Raw genomic sequence first — 21,994 nt, 5'->3', positions numbered from 1 at the left:
TGGTCTGACCCAGCAGGGCTCTTCTGAGGTTCTTCTCAGGGGAAGGACTCGGCCTCTCTGCCCTGTTCCTGGCCCTCCAGAGGAACTGGTTGGACAGTGTGTGAGGCAGGAGGCTGGACTAGATGGACCCTCCCTGGTCTGACCCAGCAGGGCTCTTCTCTCAGGGGAAGGCCTCAGCCTCTCAGCCCTGTTGTTGGCCGTCCAACCAGGCAAGGCTTTCCCCTAATGTTGCCTCCCGGCTCTGGGATTCAGAGAATCAGTGCCTTTGAATGTGGAAGTTACCCTCAGCCACCATGGCTCGTAGCCATTGATAAACATATCCTCCATGAATCTATCTAATCCCCTTGAAATGCTGTTTGCTCCTGTGGCCATCACTACATCCCCTGGCAGTGAATTCCACATTGTCATCACTCTGTGTAAAGTAGTATTTCCTTTTGTCCATCCTGAACCTACTGCCCAACGGCTGCATTGGTTGCCCCATTGGGGAGAGCGAGAAAACGTTCTCTCTGTCAACCCTCCCCACCCCATACTTAATTTTATAAACCTGCAGTTTTAGAAAGTAACGTGATAGCTGCACTGAGAGAAAGTGGGAGATACAAGCCGCCAGGAGTAGACACCAAGCCACAGAAACAGAATCCATCAAAAACTTAACTAGATTGTGCCGACAAATATAGAAAACAAAACAATGGCCCACAGACTGGGGACACCGAATTTACATCCCAATTCCAAAAAAAGGCGATGTCAAAGACTGCAGCAACTCTCAGACCATCGCATTGATTTCTCACGCTCAAAATCTACAACGAAGATTGTTACCGCGTATGAAATGAGAAACGTCAGAGGTTCATGCTGGATTCAGGAGGAGGCACCAGAGTTCATACTGCAAATTTACGTTAGCTACCTGAGCATACAAGATAATTTCAGAAGAAAGCAAGCTTGCGTTTCACAGACTACAGCAAAACGTTCGACTGTGTGGATCATGAAAAGCGATGGTCGGTTTTAAAAGAAAAAAAATAATAATACTCGGACTGGCAGCTGCTCTCCGGGGTCTCAGGCAGAGGTCTTTCACGTCACCTGCTGGCTCTGAGTGATTTACAGTTACACATATTCACACGGGACTAACAATGATTCATAGGGGTAAAGGAGGACAACATACACATCTTTTTAAGTCACGCACGTTTGCAGCCGACGGGGATTTTGTTCAGCTGTAGGCTTAGATGTGTTCCAGACGGCATCCACTCGGCTTGTCTTGATGACGTCAGCTTTTTCCAGGACTGCTTCAAGTCGCAGCGCCACACTGCCACCGCCTGGCCGGATCGGCCCATCGCAGGCTTCTTGATGCCGAGGAGATCTTTCCAGGCTTCCGAGCTTCCGAGCTGGACATTCCGTTTCGCCGGCTAACACCTCCCCCCACCGGGGGGGGGTTTTAAGTGTGCCCACCCTCTCTAAGGAGTGGTACCCATTTCATCTACTCGCCGAAGCTTTCGAACCGCTGGGTGGACGGCGAGCTGGGGACAAGGCTGGTAGCTCACACCAGCGCAGGGCTAGAACTGACAGCAGTTCTGTTCAGTTCAGATGTTACTGTAACCAGAGGATAAATCCTCTGTGCTGTCCAGTCTGCTGTCCGGAAGGATGGTACTCCTGATAAGTTGTCAAGCAGCTTGAGGGATGAAGGAAAAACTCTCACAGGCCAGATGTGCCTCCCCCCCCCCGGAATCTGCCCACCTCTGCTTCGGAGAGGCAAAATTTCCCGCAAGCCTCTGTCAGAAACGAACACATGAAGCTGCCTTACGCTGAATCCATCAAAGCCTGTGTTGCTTCCAAAGGTCAGTCTCGTCTGCTCTGACTGGCAGCCGCTCTCCAGGGTCTCAGGAGGAGACCTTTCACACCATCTACCACCTGAGCGGTTTTAACTGGAGATGCTAGCTGGGATTGAACCGGGGACCTTCTGCATGCCGAGCAGAGGCTCTGCCACTGAGCCACGGCCCCTCCCCAAAACATGAAGCTGCCGTATACTAACAGACCCTAGATCCATTAAGGTTGGCATTCTCTACTCAGACTGGCAGCTGCTCTCCGGGGTCTCAGGCTGAGGTCTTTCACGTCACCTGCTGCCTGGTCCTTTTTAACTGGAGATGCTGCCAGGGATTGAACCTGGGACCTTCTGCATGCCAAGCAGAAGCTCTACCACTGAGCCACAGCCCCTCCCCAGAAAGAGCTCTCTACTCAGACTGGCAGCTGCTCTCCAGGGTCTCAGGCAGAGATCTTTCACGTCACCTGCTGCCTGGTCCTTTGAACTGGACATGCCAGGGATTGAACCTGGGGCCTTCTGCATGCCGAGCAGATGCTCTACCACTGAGCCACAGCTCCTTACCCTTGATCCACTGAGATCAGGATTGTCTACTCAGACTGGCAGCTGCTCTCCAGGGTCTCAGGCAGAGATCTTTCACGTCACCTGCTGCCTGGTCCTTTGAACTGGACATGCCAGGGATTGAACCTGGGGCCTTCTGCATGCCGAGCAGATGCTCTACCACTGAGCCACAGCCCCTCCACAGAAAGAGCTCTCCAGGGTCTAAGGCTGAGGTCTTTCCCATCACCTCCTGCCTGGTCCTTTCAACTGGGGATGCCGGGGACTGAACGTGGCAGGACCTTCTGCATGCCAAGCAGATGCCTTACCACTGAGCCATGTGGCCCCTCCAAATAAGTACAGCAGCTGTATAGAAGCATACTTGTCCACGACTTGCAAAAACAGTGGCCTTCACAATGTGTCCTGGGGACCAAGCACAGGTCTACTGGGGTTTCTCAAAGAGAAAGTCAGCCATGGCCGACTATCCTCCTAAAGGAAGACACGGGTTGTGACTGCCCATTGTTCCTCTCCAATGTGCCAGTGCGTCTTCGGAATTTTCTCGGGCACCCTCCCCCGTTTGAAACGCGGAGACAGACCGGATTGGTGAGCACACCGTGCAAACGGAATGGGCACCTTAGGATCAGGGTTCCCCCTAAGCTGAGTTAGTGTGAGCCAGCTCACAGCTTTCTAGCCCCCGGCTCACACATGTTTGTCTCCGCTCAGGCAGGAGGGCTCCAGAGCAAACTAATTTATGCCGTCGCCAAATTGCTCGCCCGCAACTTTAATGCGGGCAGCTCACAAAGTAGAATTTTTGCTCACAAGACTCCACAGTTAGAGGGAGCATTGCTTAGGGTCAGTGTTCCCTCTAAGCTGAGTTAGTGTGAGCTAGCTCACAGTTTTTAAGCCTCTGGCTCACACATTTTTGTCTTAGCTCAGGGAAGGATGGCTCCAGAGTAACCTAATTTATGCAGTAGCCAAATCGCTTGCTCACAACTTTGATGCCAGTTGCTCACAAAGTAGAATTTTTGCTCACAGGACTCCACAGCTTAGAGGGAGCATTGCTTAGGATATGTCCCAGAATCCTCCGCGGTGCAAAAGGGGTTCTGCGACACGTGGGCAGGTGCTTCTCAACAGAAGTCTCGAAGCAGGAAGTGCACTGAAGGTTTTGAGAGCCACGGGTCTCTCAAATAGCCCAGGACCACATCAGAGCCGGACTGGGACCGAATCCAAGCTAAAGAGCTTAGGGCTCTTTAGCTTGGAGAAACGACGACTGAGGGGTGACATGATTGAGGTTTATAAGATTATGCATGGGAAAGAGCAGGTAGAGAAAGAGGTACTTTTCTCCCTTTCTCACAATACAGGAACTCGTGGGCACTCCATGAAACTGCAGAGCGGTCGGGTTAGAACGGATAAAAGGAAGTCCTTCTTCACCCAAAGGGTGATTCACACATGGAACTCACTGCCACAGGAAGTGGTGGCAGCTACAAGCATGGACGGCTTCAAAAGGGAATTAGATAAGCATATGGAGCAGAGGTCCATCAGTGGCTATTAGCCACAAGGTATAGATAGGGACTCTGGGGCAAGTGATGCTCTGTCATCTTGGTGCTTGGGGGGGGGGGTCAACAGTGGGAGGGCTTCTAATGTCCTGGCCCCACTGCTGGACCTCCTGATGGCACTGGTATTTCTGGCCACTGTGGGATACAGAGTGTTGGACTGGATGGGCCTTTGGCCTGATCCAACATTGGCATCTCTTATGTTCTTATGTTCTTAATCGGAGACGAGCCACGGGCTCTGGGAAAGAACTCGGCAACTGCCCAGAAATCTCCACAGTTTCCAGGGAAATCCTTGCCGCTCCTTCACCGCGAGACTCGCAAATGGGCTTACCGCTGTCTGGAGTGCCCCTTGCTGGCTGTACACGGCGAGTTGCCGGGAGGGGTCGTTCTGCTCGTTGAAGGAGATGGCCATCACAACCAGCGCATCGTAGCCTCTCTGTCGGCAGAAGGCGCACAAATCCTGTTCCACGGCTGGACGGCGCAAGAAGTCCTGCATGGAACATAAGAACATAATGTTGGATCAGGCCAATGGCTCCTCCAGTCCAACACTCTGTCACACAACGGCCAGAAATACCAGGTGCCCTCAGGAGGTCCAGCAGTGGGGCCGGAACTCCAGAAGCCCTCCCACTGTTGCCCCCCCCCCCCGCACCAAGAATACAGAGCATCCCTTGCCTCAGACCGAGAGTTCCTATCTATACCTTGTGGCTAATAGCCATTGATGGACCTCAGCTCTTAACATAAGAACAATAGAGAAGCCAATGCTGGATCAGGCCAATGGCCCATCCAGTCCAACACTCTGTCACAAAGTGGCCAGAAATACCAGGGGCCCTCAGGAGGTCCAGCAGTGGGGCCAGAACTCCAAAAGCCCTCCCACTGTTGCCCCCCCCAAGCACCAAGAAGACAGAGCATCACTTTCCCCAGACCGAGAGTTCCTATATATACCTTGTGGTTAATAGCCACCGATGGACCTCGGCTCTTAACATAAGAACAGAAGCCCATGTTGGATCAGGCCAATGGCCCCTCCAGTCCAACACTCTGTGTCACACAGTGGCCAAAAATACCAGGTGCCCTCAGGAGGTCCAGCAGTGGGGCGAGAACACTAGAAGCCCTCCCACGGTTGCCCCCCCCCAAGGACCAAGAATACAGTGCAGAGCCAATACACAAAAGGGAACGCTCCGGTCATCTCTGGAGGTCCTGTTTCGGGTGCCCCCGCAAGCGGAGTCTAACTAGGTGGCAAAAGGGCCTTCTTGGTGGTGGCTCTGGAACTTCGGAACCAAGGGAGATTCATCTGTCTCCCCCTATCGTTGTCTTCCGCCAGAGGGCAAAGACGTTTTGGTTCGGTTTGCCAATTCCCAAGTAACTGTTATTGGTCCTCCTCCCTGGTTAGGTGTGTTCTGTATTTATATGTTTTGATCGAATCGTTTAAATATTTTATATAGACTCTACTTTAGTGACGTTTTAATGTCTTCAGTCAGGGATCCCCGACCTTTCTGAGCCTGGGAGCACACTGAGAATTCTGAGAGGGGGTGGTGAATGCCACCCCCAAAATGGCTTCCACGGGAGGCGGAGCCAAGCAGAATCCTTCCGGTTTCCAACGGGAGGTGGAGCCAAGCAAAATGCGTCCGGTTTTCCATGGGAGGCGGAGCCAAGCAGAATCCTTCCGGTTTTCCATGGGAGGTGGAGCTAAGCAGAATGCTTCCGGTTTTCCACGGGAGGCGGAGCCAAGCAGAATGCCTCCAGTTTTCCAACGGGAGGCGGAGCCAAGCAGAATGCCTCCGGTTTTGCACTTCCAGGAAAGAAGGAAAGCCTGAAAGGGGGGGGGGAACCCCAGGTGCTTGCTGGTCCTTCTGATCCTCCAATGAAAAAACCTTTCATTTGGATGTGGGAAGCCAATAAGAGGCCCTGCCTTACAATGGCCCCACCCACTTTTTGGAAAGCTCAGCGGGTGCCAAGGGAAGTACCGGTGGGCACCGCATTGGGAACCTGTCTTAAATGTGGCACCTAAGTGTGTTAAAGTTGGGCTGCGGTGGCTCAAGTGGTTAAGACGCTGAACTGCAGACCGGAAGGTCGGTAGTTCAGGAGTTCGAGACCCGAGTGTGCCGCTTGATGGAGTGAGCTCCCGTCTCCAGCTCCTGCCAACTTAGCAGTTTGAAAGCAAGAAATTGCAAGTAGATAAATAGGCACCGCTTCGGTGGGAAGGTAACAACGTTCCATGTGCCTCGGTGTCTAGTCATGTCGGCCACATGACCATGGAAACGTCTTCGGACAGCGCTGGCTCTTCGGCTTGGAAACGGAGATTAGCATCCCTAGAGTCGGATTCGACTGGCTCTTGAGCAAGGGGAAACCTTTAACCTTTTTAAGTGTGTTCAATAAATAAAACATATAAAATGGAAACGCTTCCGCAGCCACCGATGGCCACTCACCAGAACAGCCGTTCCATCTCGGCGGCTGAAGTCCCCAAAACAAAAGCCACAAATACTTGGGATGGGAGACCTCCGAGGAATACCCGGGCTGGGATGCAGAGGCAGGCAACAGCAAGCCGCCTCTCTGAAGCGTCCAAGCCCCACTAGGGGTCGCCAGAGGTCCACCATGACTTCCAGGCACACACACACACACACACACACACACACACACACACACACACACACACAAATACTCAGCAAAAAAAAATTTTTTAAACCCACCAGGGACCCACATTTCACCCCTACCTGTAAAGTCACGTACACAGAGCTAAGCGCAATGACAACGTCTTTCCCAGAGACAGCTTTAAGGTCTTTCCTCAGCATCTGCTCGGTCGTGAGTCCTGAGAGGAAGAGACACCAAGCGTGAGGGACGATTACGCCGGAGGAGGAGATGTGGGAGATGAGCAGCACAAGTGGAACGGGGACCAGGACTCAGCAGCGGAGCAGAGGCCTTGATTCACATGCCAAAGGTCCCCAGGTTCAACCCTCAGCAGCTCCAGTTATAAAGGACCAGACAGTAGAGAAGAGAGAAGAGACTGGATTTATACCCCGCCCTTCACTACCCGACGGAGTCTCAGAGCGGCTCACAAACTCCTTTCCCTTCCCCTCCCCGCCACAGACACCCGGTGAGGTAGGCGGGGCTGAAAGAGCTTTTTTCAGAGCTGCCCTTGAGAGAACAGCTCCAAGAGAGCTTGCGACTGACCCAAGGTTACACCAGCAGCTGCATGCGGAGGAGTGGGGAATCAAACCCGGTTCTCCCAGATTAGAGTCCAGTAAGAAGGAAGAAGAAGAGGAGATTGGATTTATACCCCGCCCTTCACTACCCGAAGGCGTCTCAGAGCGGCTTACGATCGCCTTTCCCTTCCCCTCCCCGCAACAGACACCCTGTGAGGTAGGCGGGGCTGAGAGAGCTTTTTTCAGAGCTGCCCTTGAGAGAACAGCTCCGAGAGAGCTTGCGACTGACCCAAGGTTACACCAGCAGCTGCATGTGGAGGAGCGGGGAATCAAACCCGGTTCTCCCAGATTAGAGTCTGGGAATATGCCTTTGCTCCGTCTTCTGGAGATGACGCTCTTTGTCAGACGGGGACGTACCTGAGACGTCAAACTTGGCATTCTGCAGTGCCTCGAATATGACGCCTCTCGGGGGCAGATCCGGGAACTTGTATTCAAGGAGGGAAGCGAAACGAACATCCTTGGGGGTCACTTTGCCAGCCTCGGGGGCCATGTTGACACAGTCGAGCACGATGGTCCCTGCGGAACCAAAACACAAGGGTCTGAGCTGCGCTATCGAAGTTAAGAGTGTGGAAAACTAACATAAAGGCTCTACATCTGACAATAGCACTACAGTTAAGATCAGAATCCACATGCAAAAGAACCTCCTCAGGAAACCTCAGGAAACAATCCATATACTAAAGAACCTCCTCAGGAAAGCTCCTCCATTAGCATGTTCCCGGGGGAACTCCTACAAGATAATGACTCAGCCCTACCCCACCTTCCTGAGTAGATATAAATTACCTGCCTACCATTTTTCTTCTCACCTTGATGCAGAGAGTGCTCCATCTTTCTGTGTTATACCTCTGAGGATGCCGTTCAGGTCCTACAAGCTCAAGACCACGGCCAGACAACCCGGAAAATCTACAACAACTAATCATAGAGAGACTTGGAGAATCTCTGCTACGGAACATAGTAGCCAAGCATAGGCTCCGCCACTGAGCCACAGCCCCTCTTAACAGCTCTCCAGGGTCTTTCCAGTCACCTCCTGCCTGGTCCTTTGTAACTGGAGATGCTGCCGGGGATTGAACCTGCAACCCTCTGCATGCCAGGCAGATGCTCTGCCACTGAGCCACGGCCCCTCTTTACAGCTCTCCCGGGTCACAGGTTAAAGGTCTTTCCCATCACCTCCTGCCTGGTCCTTTGTAACTGGAGATGCTGCCGGGGATTGAACCTGCAACCCTCTGCATGCCAGGCAGATGCTCTGCCACTGAGCCACGGCCCCTCTTTACAGCTCTCCCGGGTCACAGGTTAAAGGTCTTTCCCATCACCTCCTGCCTGGTCCTTTGTAACTGGAGATGCTGCCGGGGATTGAACCTGCAACCCTCTGCATGCCAGGCAGATGCTCTGCCACTGAGCCACGGCCCCTCTTTACAGCTCTCCCGGGTCACAGGTTAAAGGTCTTTCCCATCACCTCCTGCCTGGTCCTTTGTAACTGGAGATGCTGCCGGGGATTGAACCTGCAACCCTCTGCATGCCAGGCAGATGCTCTGCCACTGAGCCACGGCCCCTCTTTACAGCTCTCCCGGGTCACAGGTTAAAGGTCTTTCCCATCACCTCCTGCCTGGTCCTTTGTAACTGGAGATGCTGCCGGGGATTGAACCTGCAACCCTCTGCATGCCAGGCAGATGCTCTGCCACTGAGCCACGGCCCCTCTTTACAGCTCTCCCGGGTCACAGGTTAAAGGTCTTTCCCATCACCTCCTGCCTGGTCCTTTGTAACTGGAGATGCTGCCGGGGATTGAACCTGCAACCCTCTGCATGCCAGGCAGATGCTCTGCCACTGAGCCACAGCCATTCCAAAAGAGCCTCCGCCTGAGACCCTGGAGAGCTTCTTCTAGTCCGAACAGACAATACTGATCTTGATAGACCAGTGGTCTGATCCAGTCTGGGGGAGCTTCAAGCATTTCTGTGTCATCAGATGCCTCATCCTATTGACTGCATTGAGTAACTCTGTGTAATCCGCCTTACGTCTCCAGGACAAAAGGGGGGAAAAATACTGTTGAGAAAACACAGAAATCATTCGCTGGGCGGGAGGATTTGTGAACTTTCTGCTGGCGGGGAGCGGGGAAACGCAGATATCAGTGGCTGCATACTTCCTGCCCTGGGGGGATCAGGAAAGGTTCAGACCAGCGCGGGTACCCGCAGGTCCCACTGCGAGTCCAAAATAGCGCAAACCAGCTGTCTCTTTCCCGCAGGTCGCTGCTGCCCTTACCGTGCAGGAGGGCTGCCGTGGTCTGGTCCAAAACCTCCACCCGGCCCTGAAAGATCTTCTCCGTCACCAGTGTGGCGCATGACCCCACCAGTTCCGACGTGATTCTGCACGAAGGGCCCCTTCCCTGCTCCAGGGGGCGATGGTCTATCACCTCGACAACCGTTTCTTCCAGACCTGCGTCCTGGCTGTGAAAAGGCAATGGAGGCATGCAGATGAGTCCCCTGGTGCAGAAGGCCCCGCCCTTGTTATGGGACTCATGTTCTAGTGTTTTCAGGGAGCGAGTACAGTGTACAGTTCTGGTCACCACACCTCAAAAAGAATATCATAGCTTTGGAAAAAGTGCAGAAAGGGGCAACGCGAATGATAAAAGGGTTGGAACACTTTCCCTATGAAGAGAGGTTAAAGCACTTGGGGCTCTTTAGCTTGGAGAAACGACGGCTGAGGGGTGATACGATTTTATAAGATACGAGGTTTATAAGATTATGCATGGGAAAGAGCAGGTAGAGAAAGAGGTACTTTTCTCCTTTTCTCACAATACAAGAACTCGTGGGCACTCCATGAAATTGCTGAGCAGTCGGGTTAGAACGGATAAAAGGAAGTTCTTCTTCACCCAAAGAGTGATTAACACATGGAATTCACTGCCACAGGAGGTGGTGGCAGCTACAAGCATGGACGGCTTCAGGTGGGAATTAGATGAGCATCTGGAGCAGAAGTCCATCAGTGGCTATGAGCCACAAGGTATCGATAGGAACTCTCGGTCTGGGGCAAGTGATGCTCTGTCTTCTTGGTGCTTGGGGGGGGGCAACAGTGGGAGGGCTTCTAGTGTCCTGGCCCCACTGCTGGACCTCCAGGTGGCACCTGGTATTTTTGGCCGCTGTGTGACACAGAGTGTTGGACTGGATGGGCCATTGGCCTGATCCAGAACCTAAAAAAGGTTAGTCAAATGCAAAAGAGGGCCTACAATAAAAGCTTAATATATGAAATATATAAAAAGATACATGTATTTATTAAACAAAGTTTTTTAAATGAAATATAAGGGCCCAATCACACCTCATGTACAAATACCAAATTATAACACACAAGGGCGGATGGATTCGACCTGACGTGTTTCGGCCTGCATAGGCCTTCTTCAGAGGTCAAATACAGTGAGGAACATATTGGCTAATATACAAATACAATACAATAATGCAGATACAAGGTATAAAATCAATAAGGACCAGAAAAAAAGTTTTTTCAAAATGCAACCACTAGGCACAGAATAAAGGTACAAATGAGGCCTCCAACAGAGCATTCACATGCCAAGTGTCGTTTCTCTGGTATAAATCTCTGGTCCAGAAATTGCCTTCCTATGATTATTCAGCCAAAATGTCCTCAATAGAACTGCCCTTAAGTGAAGAGCAGCTCTTTTCTTATGTTCTCTCAGTCCACTCTCTCCGCCCCGTGCACCCCACTGGCTTCCATAAGAACATAAGAGACACCAATGTTGGATCAGGCCAATGGCCCAACCAGCCCAACACTCCATGCCACACAGTGGCCAGAAATACCAGGTGCCATCAGGAGATCCACCAGTAGGGCCAGGACATTTGAAGCCCTCCCACTGTTGCCCCCCCCCCAAGCACCAAGAAGATGGAGCATCATTTGCCCCAGATGTAAGAAAATAAGAGAAGCCAATGTTGGATCAGGCCAATGGCTCATCTAGTCCAACACTCTGTGTCACACAGTGGCCAAAAATACCAGGTGCTATCAGGAGGTACAGCAGTGGGGCCAGGACACCAGAAGCCCTCCCAGTGTTGCCCCCCACTCCCAAGCACCAAGAAGATGGAGCATCACTTGCCCCAGATGTAAGAAAATAAGAGAAGCCAATGTTGGATCCGGCCAATGGCTCATCTAGTCCAACACTCTGTGTCACACAGTGGCCAGAAATACCAGGTACCCTCAGGAGGTCCACCAGTGGGACCAGGACACCAGAAGCCCTCCCCCTGTTGCCCCCCACCCCAAGGAGCAAGAAGATAGAGCGTCACTTGCCCCAGATGTAAGAAAGTAAGAGAAGCCAATGTTGGATCAGGCCAATGGCCCATCCAGCCCAACACTCCGTCACACAGTGGCCAGAAATACCAGGTGCCCTCAGGAGGTCCAGCAGGGGGGCCAGGACACCAGAAGCCCTCCCACTGTTGCCCCCCCCAGCACCAAGAAGACAGAGCATCACTTGCCCCAGACCGAGAGTTCCTATCCATACCTTGTGGCTAATAGCCACTGATGGACCTGTGCTCTTAACATAAGAACATAAGAGAAGCCCATGTTGGATCAGGCCAATGGCCCACCCAGTCCAACACTCTGTGTCACACAGTGGCCAGAAATACCAGGTGCCATCAGGAGGTCCAGCAGTGGGGCCAGGACACCAGAAGCCCTCCCACTGTTGACCCCCCACCCCCAAGCACCAAGAAGACAGACAGAGCATTCCGTTCAGGTATCCCACACCCATGCCTTACCTCGGCAGGACATGGTGGTCCACCAGGGTCAGAGAGAGGAGCCCGGCTTGGTGGAGGGCGAGAAGGTCGATCTCGTCTCGGAAGATGATGGCGCTCTCGGGGAGCCGCTGTTCCTTGAAGAGGAAGGTGCTCTCCGTCCGCAGGGGGAAGTCGGCGCGAGGGATGTTCAAAACCGGGATGAAGGCCGCCCTCGGCTCCGGAGACACCTGTGGGGTGCCGGAAAGTCTTTTTTACATCACTGTGGGTGGTGCTTCGCAAGCACAGAATCCCGAGAATGGCAAATCTCATTTTAAGAAGAAGCAGGTCCCTTGTCCCATTTGTGCCTGCCTGCCCTAGGAAGCAGGGGACTTCCGATCGCCACACAGACACACACCAAACCAAAGGAAGACATCATGTCCAGGTCGGGGGTTCTCACCAGCGCCTTTTTTGGGTGCCCTCCCCGGGCCAGGCAGGGCTTTTGCCCAGCAAAGCTTCTCATTGGGCACCGGGGATCTGATTGGTTGTGCAGATTTTTTTAAAAACGTTGCGAAGAAGAAGGAGGAGGAGGAGATTGGATTTATACCCCACCCTTCACTCCCGAGTCTCAGAGCGGCTTACAGACTCCTTTCCCTTCCCCTCCCCTCCCCTCAACAGACACCCTGCGAGGAAGGTGGGGCTGAGAGAGCTCTTTCCAGAACTGTCCTTGCGAGAACAGCTCAGAGAGAACTACGGCTTGCCCAAGGTCATCCAGCAGCCGCAAGTGGGGGAGCAGAGAATCAAACCCGGTTCTCTCAGATTAGAGTCCGCGCACTTCACCCCGACACCAAACTGGCAGCTGCTACCACAGCACGAGAATCTTCGCCGAGTGACGGAAGGGAAAGCGGCGGCGGCCATTTTGTAGCTGGGCCTGCCTTCCTGCGGTGGCCATTTTGTAGCAGTGACTATTTGGCTGCACCCACCATGCCGTGTCAGAATTCCAAAGACGCTTCCAGGGTCATAAAGGTTGGGGGGCCCCGGTCTAGTTAGGATTGTGCTGTTGTAGGACTGGGGAGCCCTGGTTTCAAATCCCTGTTCAGCCATGAAGTTTGCTGGTTAACCTTGGGCTACACTCTCTCTCTCTCTCTGCCTAACCCACCTCGCAGGGTCGTTGTGACAATAAAATATGGGGGGGGGCGGAAGAGGCCAAGCAGAGAGCCAACCTTTGCCAAGAAGTAAGCGAGGGCCAGGGCGGACACCGCCGAGTCCAGATCACACGCTTCGTTCCCCAGCACCACGTGGACGTCCCGGCGGCTCCGGATGCACTCCTGTCAAGGGAGGGAAAAAAAGGAACGCAACAGTCCCCGGGGAAAGCAGACAAGCACCGGGTGGAGAGGAGGGATTCAGAAGGGAGGCTGGGGAAACCTGGTGGGCGTTGCAGGCAACTCCAGCGTCACCTTGAACCCCAATTGGATGGTTAAAAAATCCCCCCCCCTCACCAACGGGAGCCGTGTTCAACAATAGAATGTAGGAAGGAAAATGGGTCCCACAAGGAACTCACGTCCCAGCAAGATCAGCCCTGTTCAGGCACTTTTGAGAAAAAAGGGGGGAAAGGAGAAGTCATAAGAACCTCAGAAGAGCTCTGCTGGATCAGACCAGGGAGGGTCCATCCAGTCCAGCCTCCCGTCTCACACAGGGGCCAGCCAGTTCCTCTGGAGGGCCAGCAACAGGGCAGAGAGGCCGAGGCCTTTCCCTGAGAAGAACCTCAGAAGAGCCCTGCTGGATCAGACCAGTGAGGGTCCATCCAGTCCAGCATCCTGTCTCACAAAGGGGCCTCAACCAGTTCCTCTGGAGGGCCAACAACAGGATATGGAGGCCGAGGCCTTCATAAGAACATCAGAACAGTCCTGCTGGGTCATAAGAACATAAGAACATAAGAGACGCCAATGTTGGATCAGGCCAAAGGCCCATCCAGTCCAACACTCTGTGTCACACAGTGGCCAGAAATACCAGGGGCCATCAGGAGGTCCCGGGGTGGGGGCAAGACACTAGAAGCCCTCCCACTGTTGACCCCCCCCCCCAAGCACAGAACAGTGAAGGTCCATCTAGCCCAGCATCCTGTCTCACACAGCGGCCAGACAGTTCCTCTAGATGGCAAGCAACATGGCAGAGAGGCCGAGGCCTTCCCCTGAGAAGAGCCGCAGAAGAGCCCTGCTGGGTCAGACCAGGGAGGGGCCCTCTAGTCCAGCCTCCTGTCTCACACAGCGGCCAGACAGTTCCTCTAGATGGCAAGCAACATGGCAGAGAGGCCGAGACCTTCCCCTGAGAAGAGCCGCAGAAGAGCCCTGCTGGGTCAGACCAGGGAGGGGCCCTCTAGTCCAGCCTCCTGTCTCACACAGCGGCCAGACAGTTCCTCTAGATGGCAAGCAACATGGCAGAGAGGCCGAGACCTTCCCCTGAGAAGAGCCGCAGAAGAGCCCTGCTGGGTCAGACCAGGGAGGGGCCCTCTAGTCCAGCCTCCTGTCTCACACAGCGGCCAGACAGTTCCTCTAGATGGCAAGCAACATGGCAGAGAGGCCGAGACCTTCCCCTGAGAAGAGCCGCAGAAGAGCCCTGCTGGGTCAGACCAGGGAGGGGCCCTCTAGTCCAGCCTCCTGTCTCACACAGCGGCCAGACAGTTCCTCTAGATGGCAAGCAACATGGCAGAGAGGCCGAGACCTTCCCCTGAGAAGAGCCGCAGAAGAGCCCTGCTGGGTCAGACCAGGGAGGGGCCCTCTAGTCCAGCCTCCTGTCTCACACAGTGGCCTTAACCAGTTCCTGTGACCAGCCAACAACAGGGCAGAGAGGCCGAGACCTTCCCCTGACATTGCCTCGTGGCACTGGGATTGACTGCCTCTGACAGACCGATCTACCATGATTCCACCTAATCCCCTTTCAAAGCGTTTCCTTTTCTGTGCACAGAAGCAAGCCCCTAGTTCGAATCCTGCCACACACACTCAGGAGGTGGATTTAAGAGGAGCCCGTTGGACATCCGGTGGCCATTTGGGGATAATAATATCCCAATGACAGACTCTGGGATTCAGTTCTGCTGTTCAGGATCCAGCAGACCCAATGGTGGAAACCGGGTTTCTGGGTCTTTTTTCAGAGGCTCCAAAGGGAAAATTCCGCCTCCTATTACGGAGGTGGAAGACGCTGACCCCATTCTATGTCTTCTCACACAGCAGAGTCTGAACCTGGGGGTGGGGGTGGTCTTCAGTGTTCCCTCTAAGCTGAGTGTGAGCTGGATCACAGTCTTTCAGCCTCCAGCTCACACATTTTTTTGTCTTCGCTCAGGAAGGGATGGCTCCAGAGCAAATGGATTTATGCAGCAGCTGAATCGCTCGCTCACAACTTTAATGCCAGGGGCTCACAAAGTGGAATTTTTGCTCACGAGACTCCACGGCTTAGAGGGAGAGGAGACCGCAACTTCAGTACATAAGGTGGACAGAGTATATGGGAAGCACTCAAGGGTCTGAGCACAACTTTGGTCCCACTTCCCTTCAAAGTGGGACCTCCCTGGCCTTTTGAGGGGACTGTACCATCACAGAGGCCTGTACCACGTGCCTTTCTGAACACAGGAAGAAGAGAAGGAGATTGGATTTATACCCTGTTCTTCACTAACCGGAGGGGTCTCAGAGCGGCTTACAATCTCCTTTCTCTTCCCATCCCCACACCAGACACCCTGTGAGGTAGGTGGAACTGAGAGAGCTCTTTCGAGGACTGTTCTTGAGAGGACAGCTCTGAGAGAACTTGGACTGACCCAAGGCCACACCAGCAGCTGCATGTGGAGGAGTGGGGAATCAAACCTGGTTCTCCCAGATTAGAGTTCGCACTCTTAACCATGACACCAAACTTGCTCTCAGAGCAGCTTACAATCTCCTTGCCCTCCCCGCAACAGACACACCCTGTGAGGTCGGGCGGGGCTGAGAGAGCTCTCCCGAGAACTGCCCTTGAGAGCACAGCTCTGAGAGAACTTGGACTGACCCAAGGCCACACCAGCAGCTGCATGTGGAGGAGTGGGGAATCAAACCCGGTTCTCCCGGATTAGAGTCCGCGCTCCTAACCACTAAACCAGAGTCGACACCAGAGATGGGGCGAGGCCTTTCAACATCCGCAAATGCCTACGGATCCTGGAGAAAAGCCGTCGGAACAGCCCGGCTTTCCACTCTGGGATCCTTTCTGCATGCCCCTCAGGAGCCCATGGAAAGGCCTCCCTCCTCCCCCTTCCCGCCCGCGCACCGTTTCCCAGAGACGGGAAAATGTCCGCCTCCATTTGCCAAAGTGCCCGGGCAGATAAGCCAGCGCTGGATAATTGACTGTGATAGAAACCAACTGACCGGAGCCGCATTACGGCCGGAGAAAGCAGCGGTATCAGGCTGCGAGGGAAGATGGAAATTAAAATTAGAGGTGGGAGGAAGGGGGGGGGAATCAAGCCGGGAGAGAGCGAGAGAGGAGCGCAAGCCATTTGCACTGAAAGGCACTCCAGGGCCTCTGAGAAAAAGAAGCCCTTTGAGGAAATTCACATGGAAGGTAGTAGGAAGTGGGTTTCCTCTCCTTTCTCCAAACACGCTGGCGCAAGTGCATGGGCCACCCGCCACACCCACGCTGTGTACCCTCTACACTCCCAGCGTCTGTCTCCCCGGATGGCATTACAAAGGCCTACCTCGCAATGCTGTCGTGAGGGTTTTCATGTTTCTATGTGAATTTTTATCTATTTTAACTTTTTCTAAGACACCTTGGGGCAAGAAGAAGAAGAAGAAGAAGAAGAAGAAGAAGAAGAAGAAGAAGAAGAAGAAGAAGAAGAAGAAGAAGAAGAAGAAGAAGAAGAAGAAGAAGAGGAAGAAGAAGAAGAGGAAGAAGAAGAAGAAGAAGAAGAGGAGGAGGAGGAGGAGGAGGAGGAGGAGGAGGAGATTGGATTTATACCCCGCCCTTCACTACCCAAAGGAGTCTCAGAGCGGCTGACAAACTCCTTTCCCTTCCCCCTCCCCACAACAGACACCCTGTGAGCAATGCAAGAATTCTACTTGGTGAGCGACCAGCATTGAAGTTGGGAGCGAGCTATTTGGCTACTGCATGAATTAGTTTGCTCTGGAGCCATCCCTTCCTGAGCGAAGACCAAAAAGCGTGAGCCGGAGGCTAAAAGACTGTGAGCTAGCTCACACTAACTCAGCTTAGAGGGAACACTGCCTGTGAGGTAGGTGGGGCTGAGAGAGCTCTTGACAGAAACGGCTCTTTTTCAAGAACAGTAGTGTGGTTAGAGAACTAGCCCTGAACCTGAGGCGGGAGAAAGGAGCTGCTTTCTCCATGCCTTCTGACCATTTTGAGTTGCCTCATACGAAATCAGAACATTGGTCCATATAGGCTACGCCAGCGGTCCCCAACACGGCGCCCACGAACACCTTTCCGGCCACCCACCAAGTGTTTCCAGAAAGTGTGTGGGGCCCCGTGGGGCTCGTAGCCAGCAGGGGGGAAATCAAAGGAGAATAAAGCCAACACTGGCTGTGGTCACACACACTAAACAATCCACTTTCAATCCACTTTTAGCGCACTTTCCAACCACCGTTCCCTCTAAGCTGAGTTAGTGTGAGCTAGCTCACCGTTTTTTAGCCTCCAGCTCACACATTTTTGTCTCAGCTCAGGAAGGACGGCTCCAGAGCAAACATTTATGCAGTAGCCAGTGTTCCCTCTAAGCTAAGTTAGTGTGAGCTAGCTCACAGCTTTTTAGCCTCTGGCTCACACATTTTTGCCTTAGCTCAGGAAGGACGGCTCCAGAGCACACTAATTTATGCAGTAGCCAAATCGCTCACTCACAACTTTAATGCAAGTAGCTCACAAAGTAGAATTTTTGCTCCCAGGACTCCACAGCTTAGAGGGGACACTGTTTCCAACTGGATTTTACTGTGTGAACTGGCAAGATCCAGGTGGAAAGTGCACTGAAAAGTGGACTGAAAGTGGATTGTTTAGTGTGTGTGACCAGCAGCCGTGAAAACATTATTTTAATCTACCCAGCCAATTATATCTCCTTGTTCTAGTCGAAATTGCCATCACGGGGTAGGTTTTATTCTCTCTCTCTCTTCCCGCCCCCTTTCCCAGTGTATTTTCAAAATTATATGTTTATTAAATTTGGTTCTCAAACCCTCCTCCCCCGGGGAAAAAACGGGCCAGGGCGGTGTACAACACAATACCCTATAAACAGCATTAGAAACAAATTAGAAGCCGTAAAACATAGCAGTAACCCAAAGATGGCGTTAAATTTGTTTCCCCTATTGGTGCCACTGGCCTCTAATGTGGACCCTACTGTGGGAGAACCGGGTTTGATTCCCCGCGCCTCCACTTGCAGCTGCTGGATGACCTTGGGCAAGCCACAGTTCTGTCAGAGCTGTTCTTGAAAGAGCAGTTTCTTTGCCCCACAAGCCCCCTTTTTCCCCTTGTACTTGGGCTTCCTCTATGTGTCTGTCTCCGCCTCCTGCGGCAGACATGTTGAATTTGGCCCCGCCTCCTGTGGCAGACATGTTGGGGTGTTAGAATTCCAAAGGTGCCCACAGGCTGAAAAAGGTTGAAGACCCCCGGTGGTCTCCTCATACTGGCTCTAATGTGTGGACTCTAATCTGGGAGGACCGGGTTTGATTCCCCACTCCTCCACTTGCACCTGCTGATGTGACCTTGGGTCAGTCACAAGCTCTGTCAGAGCTGTCCTTGAAAAAGAGCAGTTTGTGTCAGAGCTCTCTCAGCCCCACCCACCTCAAAGGGGGTCTGTTGTGGGGAGGGGAGGGGAAAGGAGTTTGCAAGCCGCTCTGAGACTCCAAGTGAAGGGCGGGGTATAAATCCAATCTCTTCTTCTCTTCTTCTTCTTAATGGGCAGTAGGTTCAAGATGGAGAACAGGAAATACTACTTTAGACAGGGAGCGATTAAAATGTGGAATTAACTGCCAGAGGAGGTAATGAGGGCCATAGGAATAAACAGCTTTAAAAGGGGATTAGACAGATTCATGGAGGACAGGTCTTATCAGTGGTTACTAGCCGTGGTGGCTGAGGGGAACCTCCACAGTCAGAGGCACTAATCCTCTGAATCGCAGAGCCAGGAGGCCACATCAGGGGAAGGCCTCCAATGGACCTTCACTGCTCTGACCCAGCAGGGCTCTTCTGATGATCTTCTCAGGGGAAGGCCCCGACCTCTCTACCCTGTTGTTGGCCCTCCAGAGGAACTGGCTGGCCCCTGTGTGAGACAGGACGCTGGACTAGATGGACCACTGGTCGGATCCAGCAGGGCTCTTCCAATGTTCCTATGAAGGCCTCGGCCTCCATGCCCTGCTGTTGGCCCTCCAGAGGAACGGGTTGGCCATTGTGTGAGACAGGAGGCTGGACTAGATGGACCACTGGCCAGATCCATCAGGGCTCTTCGGATGTTCTTATGAAGGCCTCGGCCTCTATGCCCTGCTGTTGGCCCTCCAGAGGAACGGGTTGGCCACTGAATGAGACAGGATGTTGGACTAGATGGACCCTCACTGGTCTGATCCAGCAGGGCTCTTTGGATGTTCTTATGAAGGCCGCGGCCTCTATGCCGTCGTTGGCCTTCCAGAGGAACAGGTTGGCCACTGAGTGAGACAGGATGTTGGACTAGATGGACCCTCAATGGTCTGATCCATAAGGGCTCTTCTGATGTTCTTATGAAGGCCTCGGCCCCTATCTCCACTGTTGGCCCTCCAGAGGAACTGGTTGAGGCCACTGTGTGAGTCAGGATGTTGATGGACCCTCACTGGTCTGATCCAGCAGGGCTCTTCTGATGTTCTTATCACCTACTGCCTGGTCCTTTCAATTGGAGACGCCAGGGATTGAACCTGGGACCTGCTGGATCCCAAGGAGATGCTCTGCCACACAGCCATGGCCTCCAGGCCACAATCTTCTTCCACCCTTTGCCACCTTAGGGCTCGGGGCTCCGCTACCTGGCAGCGTCGGGTTGACTCGGTGAACACCACACGACGATTCCCAAAACGAAAGAGAAGTGCAAACAGGCCAGGGCTGCTGGGGTTTTGAAAGCATGCCCAGCGCAGATGGATGTTGTTCGGCAAGGCCTTATTTATTTTCCCGGGGATGGCAAACAGAACGACGATTGTGAGGAGGCCAACGGAGGCCTGCCCACCCACCCCCTCCCATCCCCATCTGCTCCGATCTCTTGCCCCAGAATCAACACCGCAAACATCTGCGCCGTTTTGCAGAGGAACAAAAGATGTCACCATTTAGCAGAACGCGTCGAGCCCCCCTTCGATGGCCCAGGAGCAGCCCTGGTTAGTACTTGGACGAGAGACCAGCAAGGAAGCTCAAGGTTGCTATGCAGAGGCAGGCAATGGCGAACCCACCTCTGTTCGTCTCTTGCCTTGAAAACCCTACAGGGTCACCATAAGTCAGCTATGACTGCTGCTCCGATCTCTTGCCCCAGAATCAACACCGCAAACATCTGCGCCGTTTTGCAGAGGAACAAAAGATGTCACCATTTAGCAGAACGCGTCGAGCCCCCCTTCGATGGCCCAGGAGCAGCCCTGGTTAGTACTTGGACGAGAGACCAGCAAGGAAGCTCAAGGTTGCTATGCAGAGGCAGGCAATGGCGAACCCACCTCTGTTCGTCTCTTGCCTTGAAAACCCTACAGGGTCACCATAAGTCAGCTATGACTGAGTGGCACTTCCCACCCCACCTGCATCCTCCCGGACTGAATCGAGACCTAGGTTTCCTGTCTTATTACTACCCCTCTGCATATCACAGCTAACAGGCAAAAACGGCTGCAAAATATAGCCTGTGGCCCGTTGACGCAATACGGCGATCGACACCAAAATCAAAAATGTAAGCACAACTAGCTCAAGGTATCTCCTTACAAAAGCGAGCCCACTCATCCATTGTTTGTGGCTCTGGGAGTAAATCCATCCGAATTTGACATCCATCACACTTTACGAATTCATGAAGGGTTGGGAACTGACTACACCCATCTGGAGTGGGTTACTCTTCTGATGGGATATTGCTTGGGGAGGGGCGGGGCCATGGCATGGCCGGCAGAAGATCCCGGGTTCAAAAACTAGAAGTTCCAGTTTAAAAGGACCATGCAGTAGGTCAGTGGTGGCGAACCTATGGCACGGGTGCCAGAGGTGGCACTCAGAGCCCTCTCTGTGGGCACGCGTGCCATCGCCCCAGCCAGGCCCAGACCATCAATAAAGTGTGGAATTCTCTGCCAAATAATTTTAAGTCAATGAAAGCATTTGGAATTGCTTTCCTTACTTTGTTTGGATCATCTTAAGTTAACGTATGAGCTGTTTTTTCTAAAGTAAAACCTCAGTATTTTTTTTAAGTACCCATAAGGTACACTTTTATTATTTTTCATAATATATACTAACAAACACACTATATAACAAACATCCACTTACACACACAAAACATACAAAGAGATCAGTATATTTTCTTAAATATTACCATATTTAAAGAATTTCTATAAGTTTGCTTAAGTTTCTGTATACTCTTATCTTTTTACCATAGTTTCTATTTAACTATAAAAGATTAATAATACCAAAAATTTCGTTACTTTAAGCTATGCATTCAAATTGTAAAACCTCAGTATTCAGGTTAAATTGCTGTGTTGGCACTTTGCGATAAATAAGTGGGTTTTGGGTCACAGTTTGGGCACGCGGTCTCTAAAAGGGTCGCCATCACTGCAGTAGGTGATGTGAAAGACCTCAACCTGAGACCCTGGAGAGCTTTGGAGAGGCAGGGGAGGAGCTTTCACTCAAGGGCAGTTCTCAAGAGAGCTCTCTCAGACCCACCTACCTCAGAGGGCATCTGTTGTGGGGAGGGAAAGGGAAAGGAGATTGTAAACTGCTCAGAGACTCCTTCAGGTAGTGAATGGTGGGGTATCAATCCAATCTCCTCCTCCTCCTCCTTCTGAGAGCCAGTTTGGTATAGTGGTTAGGAGCGCAGACTCTAATCTGGGAGAATCGTGTTTGATTCCCCATTCCTCCCCCCATGCAGCTGCTGGTGTGACCTTGGGTCAGTCACAAGTTCTCTCTCAGAGCTGTTCTCTCAAGGTCAGTCCTCGAAAGAGCTCTCTCAGCCCCGCCTGCCTCACTGGGTGTCTGTTGTGGGGAGGGGAAGGGGAAGGAGATTGTAAGCCGCTCTGAGACGCCTTTGGG

At 52.8% G+C, this 21,994-nt stretch overlaps 1 protein-coding gene and 1 non-coding gene across 3 annotated transcripts in view; both read right to left on the bottom strand.

The window, feature by feature from the left end:
• The window catches only part of PRUNE (prune exopolyphosphatase), a 34,477-nt gene that overhangs the window by 10,493 nt on the left and 1,990 nt on the right, over nucleotides 1-21,994 (bottom strand). Inside the window, exons 2-7 of one of the 2 annotated variants that reach the window (XM_015424507.1) lie at nucleotides 13,009-13,113; nucleotides 11,831-12,036; nucleotides 9,342-9,526; nucleotides 7,449-7,607; nucleotides 6,603-6,697; nucleotides 4,226-4,384 (exon numbers count right to left, since the gene is read on the bottom strand). In XM_015424507.1, the coding sequence (XP_015279993.1) occupies nucleotides 4,226-4,384; nucleotides 6,603-6,697; nucleotides 7,449-7,607; nucleotides 9,342-9,526; nucleotides 11,831-12,036; nucleotides 13,009-13,113 (909 nt within the window). The remainder of the gene's footprint in view (nucleotides 1-4,225; nucleotides 4,385-6,602; nucleotides 6,698-7,448; nucleotides 7,608-9,341; nucleotides 9,527-11,830; nucleotides 12,037-13,008; nucleotides 13,114-21,994) is intronic. The other variant, XM_015424508.1, reaches the window with a different exon arrangement.
• TRNAA-GGC lies at nucleotides 2,128-2,199 on the bottom strand. Its single transcript has one exon. It is a non-coding gene; the product is annotated as a tRNA-Ala (tRNA).

Source organism: Gekko japonicus, unplaced genomic scaffold, assembly GCF_001447785.1.
Source record: "Gekko japonicus isolate JY-2015 unplaced genomic scaffold, Gekko_japonicus_V1.1 scaffold142, whole genome shotgun sequence".
In the NCBI taxonomy this organism is placed as follows: Eukaryota; Metazoa; Chordata; class Lepidosauria; order Squamata; family Gekkonidae; genus Gekko; species Gekko japonicus.
This window is presented reverse-complemented; position numbering and strand designations above follow the sequence as displayed.